Source organism: Vigna radiata, chromosome 3, assembly GCF_000741045.1.
Source record: "Vigna radiata var. radiata cultivar VC1973A chromosome 3, Vradiata_ver6, whole genome shotgun sequence".
In the NCBI taxonomy this organism is placed as follows: domain Eukaryota; kingdom Viridiplantae; phylum Streptophyta; class Magnoliopsida; order Fabales; family Fabaceae; genus Vigna; species Vigna radiata.
In genome coordinates, this window is record NC_028353.1 from 8,904,358 (window position 1) to 8,925,017 (window position 20,660).

Sequence of the window (20,660 nt, forward strand, 5' to 3'; positions counted from 1 at the left end):
TTTCTAATTTCCTTTTGAATGCCTAAAATGGACCATAGTCGATTGACAAGCTTGGGGTAATAGACATTTGATAACCAGCGGCTGCTTCATTTGGGATTTGGTGAAACTAACACGTATGACCACGTTATCTTTATATTATAATCCAAGTTCTACCAGCTAAGCCTCACCTTTACTCTATAGATTACCTTCGCTACCTATGCAAGGGCCTTACATACTTATTTGAATCAACGAGCTAACAAAAAAATTGTCATTTTTAGCCACCAAAGTTTTTAAGAGCAATGAAGGTTGGAGAGTGAAAAAACGATCCGAACAAATAATTTACACATAACCCATTATTTGTTTTCCTTTCTTTAAGTCAATTTTCGGAAACACACGTAAAGTGTTAAACGTTCAGTATAGGTATGTATGTTTTTTTTACAATAATGTTAGTATGCTCAATTATTGGCCTCCACATTATCATAACATGGATGATGCACGAGTGTCCACTACGTAGACAATCCATCTTTGCTTATCCGCAAAACAACCTTTATAATAATGAATATAATTAATAAGATAAATTATTTAACATGATTACACAATGATTATTGATGACGACATCTTCAGAGAAGCGAGAAAGGTACACAACTTACCTTGCATTTTGTTAGTTATGAACTTATGATCTGTTGTATCGGAAGAAAGATCATGACACTCAAGCATTTGAATACAATTGTCTTTTTACGGTGTCATCGACTCACGGGGCAACTGTCTCCAGTAAGTTGCTGGTTGAAGTTTTGGGTTTTACAAAATGTGCGAGAGTGACGTCTGCTTTGGCAGGGCTAGAAACACCCTCTGGGAAGGGGACCTCAAACAGTAAAGACTGGTACAAACAAACTTCATCTTCCTTGCAATAGTAAACCTGTAAAGAGAGAATGTAATCCCTTTTACGTTTATGCTCGATCAGTTTGTCCACCACCACCACCCGAGGCTATGTGAGGTGGATTTATAATCATTGCAGTTGAATACATAACAAAGCTAAACAAAATTGAGTTAAAAGTCAGTCACTTTTATCGCTTGATGCCATTAAATTAGAATTTCAGGGATGTGAAACTAGAATTTGAAGGCGTGAAGAAAACCATAGTATTTCAGAATCCAACATACTTCTGAGTTCTATAATGAGGCATACCTTGCAATTAATTCTTCCCACTGAAGCAGAGTTAGAGAATCTCTTAAAGTGAAGAGTTGCAGATCCTTCTGGATTAAGGAATCCATCGAGGGGTTCAATATTCACAGCATCTTCAGGTTCAATATCCACGCTGAATTTACTGCGGGCTTCCTGTAATGTAAAATTAGGACAATAGTCAACAAAATATATAATCTCGCTTGTATGCAAAGAATTGAATTACAAGTGTGTTTGAAATAAAGGAGGGTGAGGACCTTTGAGAAATGATACTCGCTTGGTAATGATATTTTAATAGACAAGTTTCCCTCATTTGATGAAATGGCATCAATCGGAATTGGCACTGTGTCGGCTGATGCTCGTCGTCTAAGACGTTTAAAAGATCTTGATTTTGGTTTAGGAGGCTGAATTCCTTTAAGCTCCAAGGTACGGAGTTCAGTTTCATCAGCGTTTAAATCTAGATATCGAATTAAGCTGTTGTTTGTGTCAGCTATAAATAATCTCCCTGAAAACAAAATACAGACAATTTATTTTTTCTAAGATTAAGGTTGATTTAAAGTTAACTCATTTTAGACAAAGTAATTGAATCGAGTGATCAACAAACAGGACTTGTACTATAAAAAGGTAGTGTACGAATTCCATAATCATACATAATGTGATGACAGTTTTGTCCACTTGTTAGGATAAGGCGCACAGGATTCTAAAAGACCAACCCACAAATGTTATAACACCACTGTAGTTCATGTATATAAATAATCAAATGCTAAATTATACAAAATGGTCCAACAGTACGCTAGCTCTAGGTGCATGTTAAACATGTTGAGATCAGGAGAATGAATGCGATCATATTTATTGATAAAACATACAGAACAAAAATGAAATAGTTTATTTATTTGAAGCGAGGTATATTACAATGCTTGAACATTATCGAAGGATTGCTTGTAACTGTCTAGCATACGCATGAATATTTTTATTTATATAAAGAAGAAATATACTGATAACGAACAAAATCAATAAATAGTACAGAAATATGTTAGAATAAACTTAGTTTTGGGTTTAGTAATATTTGGTTTGATTTTGATAGAGATAAAATATAGGTAATTTTGATTTTAAGTTAGTTGATATTCTATTATCAGTTTTTATTATTTGTATTTGGCCTAAAGTCCTATTTACATCTATTTAAAGGTTGTTAAGGTTTAATTGAAAAGTATCCACAATGAATTAAAGAGTAAAATTATTTGTGTGGGTCACGTTCTTTTACAAAATATTTGTCAAGATATTTTCCTATTTTATGTAATAAAATCATATTCTATCTTTAAAATTTCAACTTCAGCTAGAGCACATATACGAGTTAAAGAGATACATTGAGTGATTTTGTAAGCATGTTAATCAGTTCGTTACTGAAGAGCGAAATATGCTTGGAAAGCGTAGCAGTTTCTGAAGAGTGAAAAATGCTCAAAGGCTACACAACTGCTAAAAAGGAAACAATGCTCAGGAGCACAGCGGATTCCAAAGAGCACAGAAAATGCTCAAAGGGTGACAACTTCAAACAAACAAATCTGCTCAAAGGACATGATAGTTATATGAGAGCAAAACACGGCATCTAGCAGAGTGAAAAATTACTTGAAGGGCATGGTTGTGGAAGAGCAAAATTGCTCAGAGGAAGCTAAGGCTGAGAAAAAATTTGCTCATGATCTTCAAACGAACCAAGCTAATGAATATTTTGAGTCATCAGTTATAAGAAAATAAGGTCTAGAGTATGGACACCACCCACTGTTGCGTGCGATACTATTGTTAGTTACCATGGCACTTGGCGTTGAAATTGAGGGCATGGTGGGGCAAGAGATGCGATTCCATGGAGGGGCTAAGTGCGATACATTTTCACACTATGCAACAAAGGAATAAGGAGTAAATGCTTGAGGAACATTAACATTCTCAGAGCCCTGGTGTCTTAGACATACTGACTTGCAACCAATAGGGCTGATCGTAATAAGGACAACTATATGTAGCAATATGACCACACCTCAAGCATAATTGGCACTGTATGTTAGAGTACCAACCACCACGACAACAACCATTGCCGTTGTCATGACCCTGAGTAAAACCTCAAAAACCTTGATTCGAAGGTTCATCTTCAAAGTTTTGCTTAACCTGAAGTTGCAAAGAGGTTGAACTAGATTGTTGTTGCAAAGATGAACTAACGGGCATCATTTTATTGAGTTTGACATTAGCAGAGTCCAAAAGAACTTTCTCGCAAAATTTCTCAACTTGCATCTAATGTGTGGGGATGAGTGCTACAACTTCAATGGGGAACAGTTCAAATTGGTTCTCAATCACGATAAGTGAACAGTAATCCTATGATAGACCTTCAAGAATCACATAAATGTGTTTGTGAGGTGTAATAAGATACCAAGAGAGGCCAACAAATCGGCTAGAGCCTTGATTTGTAGTAGAAATCCTGAAATGATTTTGGTTTCTAGTGTTGTGGATCGCAACTCAGTGCGAAATTAACAAGCTTGAAAGGAACTATTGGAGCCAAGAAAGGATCATTTGATCTTTTTGCTTCCAAGCATTGTATGTAAGATTGATATTTCCTTCACCTTATCACTTTCACAGATAAACCACGGGAATTTTTGAAAAAACAAGAAAATGCAGAAGACTACTTGCTTTGACAATAAGCTCTACTTGTTAGAGCCATAATAATAAGTTTTCGTCATCAATTATTTTTGAAATAGTATGCGAGAAGACAATGGATGCAGAGGAAAGAGGAAAAGGATTAGGAGCCACAGCAGGACCTTCAAGCTCTGGCTGGATTGAGAGAGAAATAAACCAAGTTTTGAGAAACTGAAAAGAGATATTCATTGATTTGAAACAATGACAGCCAGTATTCAAACAGGATACGTAGTTACAACAAATCTAACTGCTTAACTAGAGTTTGTGACAGTGGTTACTGACAGGTATATGCTCATTTCTTTCAAAACGTTCAAGACATTTTGGGCGGTTGGAGAACTAAAAAATTTAATAAATCTTGTCAACATTTTTGTCAAACAAATAAATCATTGTTTGTTTGTTCCCTTAACGATGTTAGTCAGCAGTGCCCTACTTAGCTATTCAAATCACACAGATCGTGCACATTCTCATTCAGTGACTAGTGATTATTAGTGTGTATGTACCTTATAGAGTGAGAGAAGCAAATCTTAAGAACTATCCCACATGAATGATTGATGTCAGAAGTTACTCAAAGTTATGATTTTGAATTCTAATTTTGACAATACATGAATGATCCAATAGTTATAATGTACTTCTCTTACCCGATATACACTTTCACAATATACATTCCATCTTATAGACTCATTCAGAGTAATATGTGAAAGCCCTAAAATCAATGAAGTAGAAGGAAGTAAACAGAGCATACCCTTGTTCCCTTGAACAATTCCTGCCGGTTCAGAGAGCTGCGAGAAAAATGATAAAACATATTACACACACATCTGTTTTATATTGAGAACACAGATACATCTCTTTTTATCTGCAAATAGACTTGTGAGAAGGATGACTGAGAAAAAAGAATCATTCAAATAAGTGAAAATTTCCTATTAAATAATAGATCTACAGAATAAAAAGAACTGGAAACAAGGCTAGGTCAGATTAACAATGTCAAATAGCATAAATTTCTCCACTTTTTACCATTTCTAGGATAGAAAAAGGAAAATAAGAAATCTCTCCAGAAGAAACTCATAATTTGGTTTTGATCTATCCCAGTTCCACAGGACAGGCTTGCAAGGTAAGAATTATCCCCACTTATATAGAATATGGAATTTGGATTTTTCCAAATACACCTCATCATACCCAAATCTATTGAGTTTGGTGGAGAATATACCAAGTAACCTATTAATAGATTTAAGCTGTGATGTACGGTTCATCATATGGCTGCATATCCCTGTCTAGGACGCATCTGACACGGATACGTTTATCTGTAAAGTGTCAGCAATTAAAAATGAAAAAAGTGCTCAGAAGTTAACACTGTTGCTTATTGGTGTAGAGCTAATAATCCTGTTTTTTAATTTGCATTGTCCTTTGGTTTAAACCTTGATCTGAGAAGACTTTATTACCCATGCTGAATAAGGCAACACGTCCCAGGATCCCACTCTACCCGTTTTTCCTAAACTAAGGCTCAGATATAACATTCAACTAATATATATAACAGTGGCAATTTTTCTTATAGTCCTTTTTTTTTTCTTTTCACTCTTATATTTAACTATCATTATTTTTATTTTTATATTATTCAAACATACATAAAATATATCATTTTTATGATTTATTCCATAAAATCATTTGCAGGATTTGGTGTTTGAGTACTGCATAATTAAAAAAACAAGCACTGTGACAAGAAATGTAGATAGAAACAATTCCCACTCGCCATTTAGATAATATTTAAAGAGAATTTTCAATTTTAATATGATTTTTAAAAAAGTTATAATAATATTTATTTTATTTTGTGAACTATATATATGTATATATCTTTAAATGTATCTCAATTAATCGTATCCTATATTTATAAAGATGAGACGAATCGCAGTATTTGATACATGTATCCAATACTCATCGTATCCATCAATCACATGTAGATACCATCTTAAAACTTGGATAGAATCTAAGTCAATCCTACAAAGATTGGCTTATAAGACTAGAGTTTATCCCTACTTATATTTTTTTGAAGGCTCTAATCTTTAGTCAACGAGGAACTTAGGGGTTTCCCCAACAAAGAAAAAACAAAATAACAAAACGAACATAAATCACATCAGTAGAATAATTCCCAGGAAACCTGTTGCACATTTCAAGATAGTGCAAATATCATTTAGTATTATCAAGCAGCATCAATACATTTGTGGTGGTGATCATTAAAAAACTTGAAGAATAAAAGGAAGAGAACATCTGATATTCCAAATCCCATCATTTATACTGCTTCATCAGCTTGAGATCATGCAAACCTATGCACTATAAGCCAACAAAAACTATGCCATTAAATTCATTCTACGTTTGAAACAGTTGGCAATTGCTCACTTACATGTATTAAAATGAAAGAGAAAAAGGAATTAAAGCGGTATGTCTTCAATGGATGATTCACCATTTTATAACAAGAATATAAACTGGAATTTGTACGCCAACTAGGAGATGATTAAGGAAAACAGCATAAAACATTTTACCAACCTGAGCTTTTACAGCCGTTCCATCTTTGAAACCAGCTTTTCCAGTTCCTGCAATGGTGCTAACTCTTTTACTAGTTGGATCCAGCTTCTTGATCTGATAATTTAAAACACATAACAAAAGGGAAAGAAAATAGGCAATTCAGTCAATGAGGATAATGGATCTAAAGTCGGGCCATCCAATTAATTAAATTGTGTCTAAGTGAGGTATTTCATGTATGATTCCAAAGCTCCAAAAGATATGTTTGATGACATAATCTAAGTATCTGACTATTTTTAACATTAAATCATGTATGAGACGTAACTACATATGTAAAAAAATAATAAGCTACCCTCGCAAGATTTCACATAAAAAAGGTTAAAGTATCTCATTAATGTTTAAACCTGTCTGACACCAAATATTGATTCTTAATAGAAACCAGCAGGATGACCAGTCAATCCTTGTCATTACAAGACAATACAGCAAGAATGAGGAGAGAATTGTTGGGAACTTCAGCAATGACAAAAATTGGAAAATGCATGTAAAGACAAAAGGAACATGTAAATTATTCTAAAAATTCATTCTTTTCTTGGTGTGCTTATATTACTCAGTTGTTCGAGGATTCAAATCTAGAAATAACCTTTTTGCATATGCAAGGGTAATCTACATACAACCCTATCCCATACTTTTGCATAGCTAGGAGTCTTTGGTACTGGGATATGTTAGTTAGGTATATAACTGAGTTAGTGTTCTCTATAAGATATATAGCCTGCCAGAGCCATGACAATTCAAAAGTAACTGGGTCTGAGTTGTCTACCTTGTGATTGTAGCTATCTGCGATATAAATTTCACCATCATTTGCACACATAACCCCCAATGGATGTTGAAGAAGTACATCCGAGCCTATTCCATCTTGATCACCAAACTGAAGAGGTTTAAAGATATAGAGTGAGGTTTAGGATACAAGAAGATGAATTTTAAAGAGAAAGGTCATAAATGTATAATATATCAGTAAGTAAAGATGTGTAGCAGTGAGTTCGAAGATTTAATATTTGTATCATTAAACACCAAGCTAATCTACTGCAATTTTTTTCCTTATAAAGAAACTTAATGGGCCAAAATGAAGCACGAAATCTATGTAACTTGTATCAGAAATTATATCAAAGCTACCTTAAACAAATTGTCAGCAAACATTGGGTCACCACCAGCTAACAACTGTGATCCTCCTGTTTTCAGATCCACAACTCGAATTGAACTACTCTCACTATCAGCGATGTAGATCTTGCTTAGATCTTATCATGCAAAATCAAGTGAAACATTTATTATTATGAATGACATTAATGTTAGACCGAATTCAATTAAATTGTTGCCACAGGTTACCTTGAGACAACGAAAGACCAGAAGGTTGTGCAAATGACGTGTTTGTAGAACTACATCAGTCAAAAAATGAGTGTAAGCAAGCAATTATCAGAAGCTTTTCAGAGATGAAAAATCACCACAATACATGGAGTAAACTGAAAAATGTTGAATCAATAAATTGTGAAATAGCAACTTAAGACTAAACATGAGGGAGGCAAAAAGATTTTTTATAAACACCGTAAGTATTAATATAGCACAAAAATATGCAGCGACTGTGAAATAGCAACATTCTGAACGTCATGGTATTCGAATTTCAAATGTTACAACAATAGAATCCTCAGAGGAGGAACTGAAATTACTACTGGCAACAGGAAGGGGGTACCCTTATTTGATGTGATACCTTGATCCATTTAAGTTTCTTTCATAGCCATCACCACTAAATGCTCTGGAAGTTGCCTCTAATAAATTGTGTTCCCAAATCTGATGTTGGCCAGCCATGGCAATATAAATTGTTTCTTCGAATGGATGAAAGCAGACATCCCAAGGGGAATTGAGAACCTGGAAAAGAGGGAAACGGAGGAGTTTATCAGAATGACATTTAATGAAAAGACGATAATTAAAAACAACAATAAGGAGTCTAACTTTGTGGTTCATCTTGGATTCTTAGCTATATATCTTTGCCACTCATCCTCAATACTAAACAATTACGTTACCTGTGTGCCTCCTTTTCCACCTCCAACATAATCAGAGCCCTTGGTCCCATTTCCAGCAAGGGTCCTCACTTTCTCATTAACAAAATCAATTTCCCTTTTAAAACAAAAACAAATGTTAGACCCGACAACACTAAACTATTTAATTGACAATATAGAACAGAAAGTCATAATTGTATTTTTTTTAATCAATAAATTGACCCATTGAACTTACAACAGTTTGACTCGCATTTAACATGAATACAGCACCAAAGTACTTTATCAAATCAAAGAAATATTTTCTTAAACATTCTAAGAATGAAATTATGAGTGGATCAGTCTTGATATTATGAAGCAGGCAAGGCATATAGTCATATATGCAAGAGTCTTTCAGCATTTTTCAGCTGTTTTCTAATATTAAATTACCCTAAAGTGATGACCAGACACTGCCACATATGTCATAAATATGAAAATAAGGCTATTGATTTTTTGAAGCTATCACATACCTCAGAGCATGGTTTTCAGTGTCTGCAACATAAAGGATGTTTTTCTTTGCATTATAAGCAAGGCCCTAGAGAAAAAAAAAAAAAAAAAAAAAAAAAAAAAAAAAAAAAAAAAAAAAAAAAAAACTTTTAACCTATATTGATGAAATACTATAATTAAGCAAGAATTAAATACTCTAGAAGCTCAAAGTATGCTTCTTTATTTTGTACCTGAGGACGGTTAAAAGTAGCATCATCAAAAGAACCGTCATTCAAACCTTCCTCCCCACTGCTCCCGATTTGTACAAGAAAATTCCCATCAAGGTCAGTAACCACCTGAATAAGAAACATGACCACATGACTTGCATAATTAGAAAGAGAAGGTATTAGAGACAATTGGCAGAACTCAGAATAAAGTATGCTAATTTGGGATTCAAAGTTTAATTTGTATTATTTAGGATCGCATTTTCATTATTGATATAATGGGAATGTTAGGTTTAGTAGTTTGGTCATTAGAATTTCATATACTTAGTTTGATTAGGATATCCAAATCATTTCATTCACCTTCATGTTTAATTCTTTATAATTGAATTTCAACAATATTTTGTGTATTGAATAGCGGGGTTCGAGAGTGAAGTTCCAATATACACTAAGAGGAATGGACATCTTTTGTAATTCTTGAGCAATGTATGTGGCGTCTGCATAAGATATTCATGATTCATCTTATATATGAGAAAGATTTCAAAGGTTCTATAAGATATTTTTTGCAACTTCTTAACGAAACTTAGGAATTGACCACAGCAAGGAGTGTCTAGAAACTAGGCAATTACCATCCATATCATGTGGTGTTAAAATATTGGCTGCAAAATAGTTTGTATGAGAAGTAAATCTACTGACTCATCACTAAAATTATGCACAAGTGGTCATGAAGAGGGGAGTTGGGGATAGGTAGTCATAGAGGACTCACTATACGATTATGGTTGCTGTCAGAAATAAAAAGCCTGTTATTAAGGACATCAACTGCTAGCTTTCCTGGAAACTTTAATGGAGAAGTCAACAGGCGTGGATCATTATCTTTCTCCAAACTCAAGGAAATTGGCGTATTGTCCAGCATGTTCTGCTTTCCATAATATAGAAGGGCAGCCTCCACAAAATCATCTAGATCCTTTTCAAAACAGGAATAATGCAACACTTGTTTTAGTAACCATATTGTAAGAAAAATAATAGCTGTAACTACATGTATCAATAAATGTAATTGGGCATTATTAAGAAAAACAAATCAATGGCAATAGCAATACAAATCATTAAAAAAAAAAAAAAGCATTAGGCATATTATAAATTAATCCTGCATGCTTAAGCAAGGTTGGGAGTTGATTGACGCTCAATCTAAATGGGCTAATACTCTTAAAGCACAGTTGCTTAAAAGTGTCACTCCCATCAGATATCACGTTCAATCTTCCTTCAGGGGGCTGGTTTAAAAGGAAGTTTCAGTTCGGTTTAAAATAATGTTACTTGGAATACAACATTGCGGTCAAAAGAAATACAATATATGCATATACATAATTTAAAAAAATACATAAATATACCGGTAATGCAAAAGTAATGAAAGAGACATCCATAACTAATAATAATATTATGTCTAGAAGTTCAAATAACAATAACATCAAATCAAAAACACCACAAATTTCAAGTTCAAAACTTAAAATAACAACAAACCATAAAATAAAAGTCTTAAATTTCTGAGGGTGCGACTCTTCTTCAATCCCAACATAATTGTCTTCAATATTATCCAATGGGCCTTTCCCTCCTCTTGCCCTTTTAAGAAACTCTTGTCAAAAGTTAAGTAATTTTTCAAACTCAGATTCAGAGCTATCATCCAATCCATTCTCAACCCCAATTTGAATCTTCTTTTTACCCCTCCTTGTTGGGGTTGAAGTTGCACTTGGATTTAGCCAGAATTTTCTTTCTTAAAGTTTCATATGGATGAGCTGACATAAGTATTTAACTTTTGGTTAAATGGGAGGTTCTGACTAAATTATCATAGTGATGACATAATATCCAAAAAAAAGTAGAAATGACCTATGACTTAAATTATTCAATAGCCCGTGTATATCATACATGGGATTCTCATATATAATTGAGACACATGAGTTCACTGGACAGCCATACAAGTGCATACTACATCATGGCTCTCACAGTTCCAAACGAAGTTAGTTAAATGGCATCCGTGAAGCAGTCAGTATAAGGGAGACTACATGTGCAGATTATTCTTAAAAAGCTATTTCAAAGAGTTTATTTAAAAAAAAAAAAAAAACTAATTTCCCCTCTTTTTTTCAATAAAAATACGTTTCTTAACTTTTTAAGTGCTCTTCTCTAAATGTATTAGGCTAGGCTTCTGCATTTTAGGAAAAAAGTAAAATAAACAAGTTGAGTCAAACACTTTCTAAATAACTGCATAGAGACAATAAAATACAAAAATAATAATTCAGATCCTTATTTTTCTGAAGTTGAAGGAAGGAAATATTCAGTTCCATACCTACCTAAATGACAGCCTTAAGACACAACTATTACACAAGCAAATAATTAAGGCCTAATAAATCTTAATTCTGCTTCTTACTTCTGCTGCCCACATAAACTTTTCATGCCTGCCAAAAAGACTGCTTCATTTTGCTGTTTATAAAATTACTCAACTACAAAAGCTCTTTATGGCTGTGCAATAGATAGTTACAGGCTCCTAAACAAGACCTTTTGTTCAACAGATAATCTTACCGTCTGTTAATTAGATTGGTGCATGAGTCCAAAATCATCAATCCCATGGATAGACCCATGCACGCAGCTCATTAGTAGGACAAATATCAATATAAATGTTATCACACAGATATCTAGCAGAGTCGCAATTTTCTTTTCAACAATACTAAATCTATAATACTCAGAGTCATGGTTATGGTATTACACAAACTAGTAACAGCAACAAAAAAGTCATACTGTGCACATAATGAGATGTCTGTAATCCTAGAATTATCTTCCATTATCTAAAAATATCACATTAAAATATAAAATTAAATACATGGAGAGGAGAGTAAAGATCATTATCAGTACCTTCCTGTGACCCTCTCCTGCTAGTTGTGCAAGAAGCTTACCATCAGGGCCAACTATAGCAAATGTTGGCCATGAACTTATACCCAAGTTCCTCCAAAGAAACATGTCTCCGTCATTGACAACCTAAAAGAAGGAAACAAATAATAAGATTTGGTGGATCACACTTTATTAAGAAAAAGTTCAAGAGCCCTAAAATATTAACAAAATTAAATATCAAAAGCAAAGAATACTGATAAACAAAATGACAGCAGAATAAACTCTCAAACCAAAACATTGGTTTTTCATAAACTGATCATCTGGCCATAAACATCTGACCAATGTTCAATTTTTCAGAAAAAAAGAAAAGTAAATACTTTGATATATTAATTGAATTTGAAATTCAAGCTTTACCGGGTGAGAAATTCCATAGCGTAAAACTGCATTGCGAATGGCCTCAGAATCTTTCTCATTATCAAACTTTGCAGAATGAACACCCACGACAACAAACTGAACAAAGCACAAAATCAAACATTAACTGGACAAGTAAATGACTTTTCAAATAGAAGACTGCAGGACAACAAAGAAAATCTTGAAAATTTAAGAAATTACCGGCATATCTTTGTATTTTTTCTCCAAAGCATCTAAGTCTGGCAACACATGCATACAGTTTATACAACAATAAGTCCAGAAATCCAGCAAAACAATTTTTCCTTTCAGATCCTGCCAAAAGTTAGAATCAGAATCTAATGAAGCATGTCAGATAGTTTCATCAGATTATAATCCAAACTTAATAAGAGTACCCTGCGAAACTGAAGTGGAGCTGTATTCAGCCAATCAAGTTTAGATGGAAATTCTGGAACTATCTGAGCATTTCCCCTTGAATAGTGAAAAGAAATTGATCATAGTGTATTAATAACAATTACAACTTCTACAGTAGCTCATGGATGTACAAAGCTTCAATCTTCAATCAATTGTTTTTCTCCAAAGGAGGAGGTAACGCTCACAATTCTAAACACATAAAATAACTGACAATAGAAATATTTTCTTCAAGCTAAATATTGGACAATATTGAGAAAACAACTATATATACTAATAAAATAAGCATAGGGTTAAAATCATCAGAAAATGTTTATATATAAATTCATCCAAACACTAATTACCTGCTTTCCAGATCAGAAATGTAGTTCACAAATTGCTGGATCCTATCATATCTTGAGTTATCTGAGAACAAAAAAGCAACAATTTTATGGACTATACTACAATTTTTAGCATAACTCAAGAAAAAAAGGCTATAGTCAATACCAGCACACTTTGCCGGAGATTTTTAACTACTAAAGTCAGATAAAAAGGTTTCATCTGTCCTATCTAACATGTAGCAGCTTAAGTTCTCAGGCTGATTGTTTCTTTCTTTTTTTTTATCAGCAAAGTATTATGTATTATATATATAATGGGACACTTGGAGTGCTCCAACCCGTTTACAAAGATTCTTTGACATGACCATAAAGCTTCAAGCACTTTATGGTCCAAAATTTGATTTGGCACCTAAAGCAGAAATGAGGTGTTTATCCTTACCTAAGATACAGTCTTAAATTCAGTAACCATTTATATTCATATTCATACATATTATCAACACAAGACATGAGATAGGAAAATAGATAAAGTAATAAATTCACCTTTCTGCTCCAAGGGTGGCAGGGCAACACCAAACAACTGATTCCAAACTGCTTTTGGAGAAGCATATTGCATTGCCTGCAGTATTACGATTAGCTAGTTACGCGTGATTGACTTGCAAATTAGTTGTCCCTCCAAAAGATTGAATTGAAGAGTTAAGATTCAACCAAAGATGAGGCAAATTTTGTGCAACAACAATGTACCTTCCAGTTATTTAAGGTGAAGATAAGGCAAGAGATAGCAATGCCCAGACTTCCATATCTCAGTATATCTCGCCGAGAACCCTGCAACCTGCCCATAAATTATTTCTGCACCCTCATAATAGCAAATCACCAAGAAGCACTGCTTGTTGCAAGGGCAAAAATGCCACATCAATAAAGAGTTTCATGGTCATCAAAAAAGCCATTGTTCATAATATAGGAGAACGACACCAAACCATCATAACGTCAGAAATCCAATTATGGGAATCCCCACTGGCTAGTTGATGAATCATTCAATTCTTTACATTGTGAACAAATGGAAACGGAACTATACTACATCCCGCTACTGTTAAGAGGCAACTTATTTCAACTCTTACAATTGGTGGTCATTAGACTTTTAATTTTCATATTTTCGTTTTGAAATAGGAAAATATATATTGAAAATATATATTAAAAGCCAATTCCACTTAAAGACAAACCTTTTTCCCCAAGTACAAAATCTTCAAAAGAAAAAAATATCCCCATCTCTCTCTTTTCTCTCCATCCCCATTCTTAAGTCCCCACAATTTTAATAACTCTCAAGCTTCAACATAGATACCATTGTGATTCTATCTCCTGCCTGCCTCTTCGTCCTTACATCAATGTATATTGTCACAAACACACACATATACATACATAAATATAATGTGTGTATATGATAAAATATTTATGATAAATACAATATATATTAAAGTATAATGATATATATTTCAAAAGTATAATAATAATAATATGAATTTTATAATTAATATTAAAAGCGTAAATTTGAAATTATTTTGGTTGTCTTATTCATTGTCTATCAAACAGTGCACAGGATTAAAAAAGTTATCTTGTAACTTTTGTTCTCTTTCTAATTATATTAGTGTGCATCAAACGCACACACAACAAATTGAAGACCAGAAAAATATAAACCCTCAAAAAAGGTTAATAGAATTAGTATTGAACTACAACCTACGTTTTTTATTCTCTACAGCGGATTGTTATCTATCCCACCATGAAAACTGATTAAAAGTAATTCACATGATGCTAAGACTAAATACCTTAGGAACTTACTTTTGAAATAAAAAATCTTTAGAATTCAGGAGAACGAAAAGGAAAAAAAGGGTTCCAGCATGAAACTGTCTTACCATCCATCAAGCACAGTAGATGAAGACTCTGCAAAATTATTTAGAGTTTCAGAGCCCTGCATCCTCTCATCTGCAATGGCATGTCTAGATAAGACCCCTTGCAATATAAAACCTACACTTTTGTGCACTACTCAAAAATAATTGTTAGAAAAATAACTATCTTAACTAAAAAGTATACTTTAATTGAACAAACAACTTGACCAAAATCAACCAAGTATTAAAGTGAAAGTTTTGCAATAAGTGAGAACAATTTGCAATACATGGAGTACTCATAGCTCAGAGTTCTTAACCAAATGTGGCTATCCATTCTACATCAATGCCAAAAAAAATATTTAGAGGAAAAGGATAGATTTACAACAAACACCCAAAACTACATACTATATCCAACAGTGCCACCAAAGAGAATATCCTCAAGTGAAACACTTCCTATGTCATCCCGGATAAATGATGGCTCTGCAGATTCTAAAACTGCATCTGATATTGAGGTCCTTACAGCTATGCATCTACAAACAATGAAACAAATTATGTAAATATTTTTTGTCTACATTTTAAATACGTAAACATTAGATATAGTGGTTTTGGAGTCTAGAAATTGGTTTGGGTTGGTAAGTTCAAGCAACCATTATTTATCTTTTTCTTTTAACACAGGATATACAAAGGTCAATGCTTACCTCATTTGTGCAGCTTTGGCAGCCTGCACTCCAGCTAGCGCATCTTCTATAACAATACACTGGGAATACATATTACTTATTAATTATGTTTAAGAGAAAATACAACCACCATTTTACACAGGATATCAAATTCAATGTCTAAGTTGTGCATTAAAATTAAATAGATGCTGATAATCATAATAAGAGACACAGTACACTTAGAGTTCACACACTTAGTAACTGCAGATGCCTCTTATTGCAGAAACAGTTTTAAGCTATCATGAAAGAATTTCAAGAGAAACTTTCTGCCTAGAAGTAAACATTCAATAAGTTTATTACCCAAAGGCTAAGTAATTGCCTCACCATATGCTTTTAGGTTCATGCTTGTTAAGTAGTATTGATTATTGATTATTGATATGAACAAAATGGGAGACAATTCAAGAGTACTCCTCTTAGAACTGTGTGCCCCTAATAAACCAAGAGTACTCCCCAGGTGCAAAATGCACCTCCAGCTCACTTTGTGCTAAAGTCTAACTTTTTATTAGAAGAATGGGAGAAAAATAGATCAAACTCTAGACTACTTGATCATTAGAGGCATTGATACCATGTTGTAGACTAAGTACGCCAAAAGCTTAAGATTTTAGGTGAAGAAACATTGTTGGTTGATATTGCATCTTCAACAACAAAAACCACCACTATACAGAATGTTGACCATCCAAAAAAATTAAAGCATAGGCCTTTGATAATAAGCTCAATCTAATAGCATATACCTCACTGGGGGGCACATTCAATATTCTCGATGCGGCTAAGAAAATATCAGGAGCGGGTTTCAAATTCTCGAAAGCATCTGCAGAGACAATCGCATCGAACCTAATAAAACAAATGCATTTGTACAATAAGAATAACAGTTATAGAGTGTAGGCTACAATTAAAACTAAAGTCAAGCTGATGAACTTAGGCTTCAAATGCAATGGCAATTATGTCATTTAAACCTCGTCTAAATTAAATATTCAACAGCTTAGCATATAGTATGCAGTGGACTTAGAATTCATCTTGGATTAGGGTTTAATACCATAATGTTGTTATAACTAATTTAAGAAATAAAATAAAAAGTTCTATGCTATACTGCATATATCAATGACAAAGTGTACTGCATATTATCAGTAAATCAACAATATTTATAGGTCAATGTCTCCATCAACATTTAAAAAATTACTCAGAATGTGTTGGCTTACATTGACAATGGTAAACCAGCAGCAGCTAGATTTGCATCAACCTTTACACGATCAGCACTAGATGCAACAGCCACTTTAAGGCCTTTGCTTTTACACTGTTATGTGGTACCATGTCCTTTCTTAGTTACTTGATGAATCAGCAAAGCAATCAAACAATGCTAATATCATGACTAGTCTTGCATACCTGAGAAATGAGTTCAAGGGCACCCGGAAATCCAATTCCAGAATCTGGTTTTGCATACTGAGATAAATGGAACACATTAGGCAATATCGAGTAGAGAAATAAAAAGTAGCATCAAGAGAAATATAAATACCTTATCTAAATATATTTCAAAGAACCTTTTTTTGGCAGCTTCTGGGTCAAATCCTTTAACTCCCTTAACAGAAGCAACACCTCCCAAAAAGTTAGCTTCTCCTTTAGTGTTTAAAAAAAGAAAAAAGCAATGAATAACTTGAAAGCTTAATAATCAAGTAGCAACTCAACAAAACAAAATGGAACTTAAATATCTTCCAAAGAACATCGTCCAATCAAAGCAAAATAAAAGTGCAGTAAGGGTAGATTTGAAAAAAGGCATTTCGACTACATTCTTTGCTACATGTTACACAGTAAGTATAGAAGTTAAAAAGATCATGAAAATTAAAAAACAAAATGACATTATACAAAGTTGTTATTTTCTTTTTATGTTCTTTTGTCTAGTTTTAAGATAGGAAATGGATTTCTTCTAAAGCTATGATGACCTATGTTTTGTGCTATCCCACCAAGTAACCTCTAGATCAAACTTGACTAAAAATTTCTATTCACTTTTTATTTCTCTAATTTATTTCACCAAAAACCTTTCGGTGGAGTGAAACAATTAAGAAGGATTAAGAGGTCAATGATTTTACCATAAACATAATTCATAACAAAACATTAAGACTACTAATGATCCATGTACCCGACCCAAATCTACTTATTTCTCTTAATCACCTATTGGGAAAAGGTTTAGTTGTTGCCAAAGATTAAAGTGTTGCAAATCAATTGATTAATTTAATAAAAAAAAAATAAGATGGAAATCAGGTTGAATTTAAAAAACTTAGCACTTCAACTACATTTTAACCGAATCAAACACAATTTGAAACCTTTGTGACATAGGATAAGCCCGAAACAACCAAGACTTCTTCAATGCATCCAAGCAGCAATGCAGTGACTCTTGCTCATTCGATACTTTACCAGAGCCAAGTAATTCATTGTTTCGCGATAATCACCTAGATTAACACTATCTCCAAGTTAATCCATGTCGTAGAAGTTCAACTAAGATCTAAGTTAGCTTGACACAACCCTCACCTTGTATCCAAGTTTATGCAAGGACTTACTACAAACCGCGAAAGAAGGTTTAGTCATTCTCATCGTCTAGCTCTAAGTTGAGACACTACAAAATTAACAACGACGTTTGTCCACGTCATAGCGATTTTGTTTCACGCTTCCCAATGCACATTCAATGTCAATCTTCTCTCACAGAGTATTAACGTTCCAAACACACTAAATAAATTATCGGCAACAGAGGCAAATGGCCAAAAACGCATAACATATTCAGAAATTACGGTGCAGATTGAAGCGTGAAGTTCAGAAAAGGAAACCTGAAACCTAGAGAAATACCTGTTCCCGTAAACGGCACAAAATCGTCGACAGTGACTTCGACGCCCATCTCGGCAAACAAATCGACGCCGGCTTTTCTAGAAGGCTCTTCGCTGTTGCAAAGCACGCCGTCCATGTCGAAGAGCACCGCGGAAACCTTCCCCCACTCTCCTGATTCCGCAGCGACGTTCTTCTGCTCGACTTTCACCGCGCAGACTTTCACTGCGAATCTCTGCGTCAAAACGAGGCGTCTCGATCGGCAATGGAAGAACCGAGAAGAAGGAAGCGAAACGGGTTTTGGTCGTTTGATAATGGCCGAGAATAACAAGTGCTTTGAGGCCGTTGGGCGCGAAAGGTGAAAACGACCCGTTTCAAATGTCATTGCCATGCTTAAGCAGTGCAGTGGTTCAGTTTGCGAATGGCGGGGAGGATCTTAATCCATAATAATCTATATCTGTAATTTATTACAAAACTCATGACAAATTTCAGAGGTACCTTATCCACTTCTTCACCACAGCATTTCTTTCTTTTCTTTTTATATTTATTTCTTTCTTTCTTTTTCTTATATTCATTTTCATTGTTTCCTTGCAAGGAGGAATTTTTCTGTCCCTTTATTCATCCTGTGGACTGGCCAGTAATTCAGTTAGTTCGAATTAGTTTCAAAAGATTTTTAGAGATTTATTTAAAAAATTACTATTCAAATCAAAATATTTAAACAGTAAACAACATGTAACAATTGCAATATTTTTCTCGACAAGAAACTAATTATATAAAATTCAGATTTTAAAAAATTAAAAATAATTATCTAATATTCAAAATTATATCAATTTTAATTATTTCTCTTGTTTATTCGATTTTTATAAATTCTGTGTAGATTTTGTTTGTATTTACTAATAACATTAGCGTAAAACAATTACCACTACTTAGGTTTTTCTTAATTTCAGTTGGAACCGCATTAGACATATTTCTTCCGCCCTTCAAATCTTTAATCTATGTTCAAGTAACTGAAGATGAAGATGAATATGAAATTTTCCTTTTTTAAAATAATTTTTATATGTGATGCTGTTTTATTTGATTTCTTTGGTTTTCAGATATTCTCATTCTTAAAATCCATACATATTAAATATACTTTTTCATCATTGTTTTTGTCTGATTAGTAAGTATGTTCTTATTCATATTTATGCCTCCGTAATTAGCAAATTAAGATTGATGTGATTAGCAAATTAAGTGATAAAGTTTGCTATCAAAGTATCTTTAATGTTAATTTCAACATTATTTTAAAAATTCAAATTCCCAAGACTGAAAAGAATTTCCACAAACCCCAACAAATTAGTCCTCTTACATACCTCGGGAATGGATGTTTACAGATTTACATTGATATTTGGGTAACTAGGGGATAATAAAGTGTATGTTTGTTTTTCATTTGACGGGTAAACATATTTTAATACTTATAAACAAAATTTTGTGAAACTTTCAAAATAATTAAATATTTATATAGATACCTAAAATTTTACTAATTTTTAAATATATATTTGGCTAAATGTATATTTGAATATTATTTTTAAATGATTTAACCTCAAACTTTTCACTTAAAATAGTTTTTAATTGATTGTTTGAACTTTCAACTATTTCGTTAGTGAACATGGCCTGTGCTTTTGTAGGAAAAACATAGTTTTAACATTTGTATTAAATATTTTTATACTATTAAAGTATGCAAGTTATAATAATTTGTTGATATAATTTTACATTTATATATATTTAATTCTATCTCAACCTTCATACATATATAATATTTTTCTTTTTCTTGGAAAGAAATATATTTTTTGTTTTAATTTAAATATATTTGTTTGAAGTTGTAATGAGAGGATGCACTAGATAGAGAGAGTTGCGAAGCAGAGGATCTATCCTGGGTGGTGCTAGGTATGCAGCTATCGCTGGCATTTATCGAGTGTCAAAAAAGACTTCCAACTCAAAACAACTTCTGTCACTTCCAACAACCCATGCCACCGCACTACATCATTTTCAGTTAGACAAAGCATGAACCCAAGTAAAACAAACTTCCGTATGCTTTCTTTTCTTCTTTATGTATTTTAATATTATAAATACAACTTACTCTTTCCAATCAAATATTTATTTTAAACTAAGATAAGGATATTTAGACAACTTTTTTTATAA

At 33.2% G+C, this 20,660-nt stretch overlaps 1 protein-coding gene across 2 annotated transcripts; it reads right to left on the reverse strand.

The window, feature by feature from the left end:
- Nucleotides 1–317: 317 nt before the first annotated feature.
- On the reverse strand, nucleotides 318–19,022 carry LOC106757621 (protein SUPPRESSOR OF QUENCHING 1, chloroplastic). Of its 2 annotated transcripts, XR_001375522.2 has the most exons (29): nucleotides 18,507–19,022; nucleotides 17,185–17,285; nucleotides 17,055–17,111; nucleotides 16,871–16,965; nucleotides 16,406–16,505; nucleotides 15,657–15,715; nucleotides 15,364–15,488; nucleotides 14,986–15,055; nucleotides 13,823–13,910; nucleotides 13,622–13,697; nucleotides 13,109–13,169; nucleotides 12,749–12,824; nucleotides 12,558–12,668; nucleotides 12,360–12,455; nucleotides 11,970–12,092; nucleotides 9,838–10,035; nucleotides 9,102–9,206; nucleotides 8,895–8,959; nucleotides 8,413–8,506; nucleotides 8,100–8,257; nucleotides 7,721–7,770; nucleotides 7,511–7,632; nucleotides 7,158–7,265; nucleotides 6,365–6,457; nucleotides 4,572–4,608; nucleotides 1,414–1,661; nucleotides 1,163–1,312; nucleotides 630–895; nucleotides 318–524 (listed from the first exon to the last, which is right to left on the reverse strand). XR_001375522.2 is itself a non-coding variant. In XM_014640336.2 (28 exons), exons 1-28 carry the CDS (start codon nucleotides 18,871–18,873, stop codon nucleotides 731–733), a joined length of 3,198 nt encoding a protein of 1,065 aa, XP_014495822.1. In that variant the 5' UTR covers nucleotides 18,874–19,022; the 3' UTR covers nucleotides 318–730. The 2 variants fall into 2 exon arrangements, 1 of the variants encoding a protein (XP_014495822.1); XM_014640336.2 differs by having other exon boundaries at nucleotides 318–895.
- Nucleotides 19,023–20,660: the final 1,638 nt, after the last annotated feature.

Bases quoted from the DNA above. Each gene is read 5' to 3' on its own strand.
- LOC106757621 (XM_014640336.2), bottom strand. From the start codon at position 18,873: ATGGCAATGACATTTGAAACGGGTCGTTTTCACCTTTCGCGCCCAACG. The intron at 13,911-14,985 runs GTAAGACAGTTT...ATTTATGGGCAG, and splicing joins TCTACTGTGCTTGATGGATG to GTTGCAGGGTTCTCGGCGAG. The intron at 12,669-12,748 runs GTACTCTTATTA...AACTTTTGGCAG, and splicing joins CTCCACTTCAGTTTCGCAGG to GATCTGAAAGGAAAAATTGT.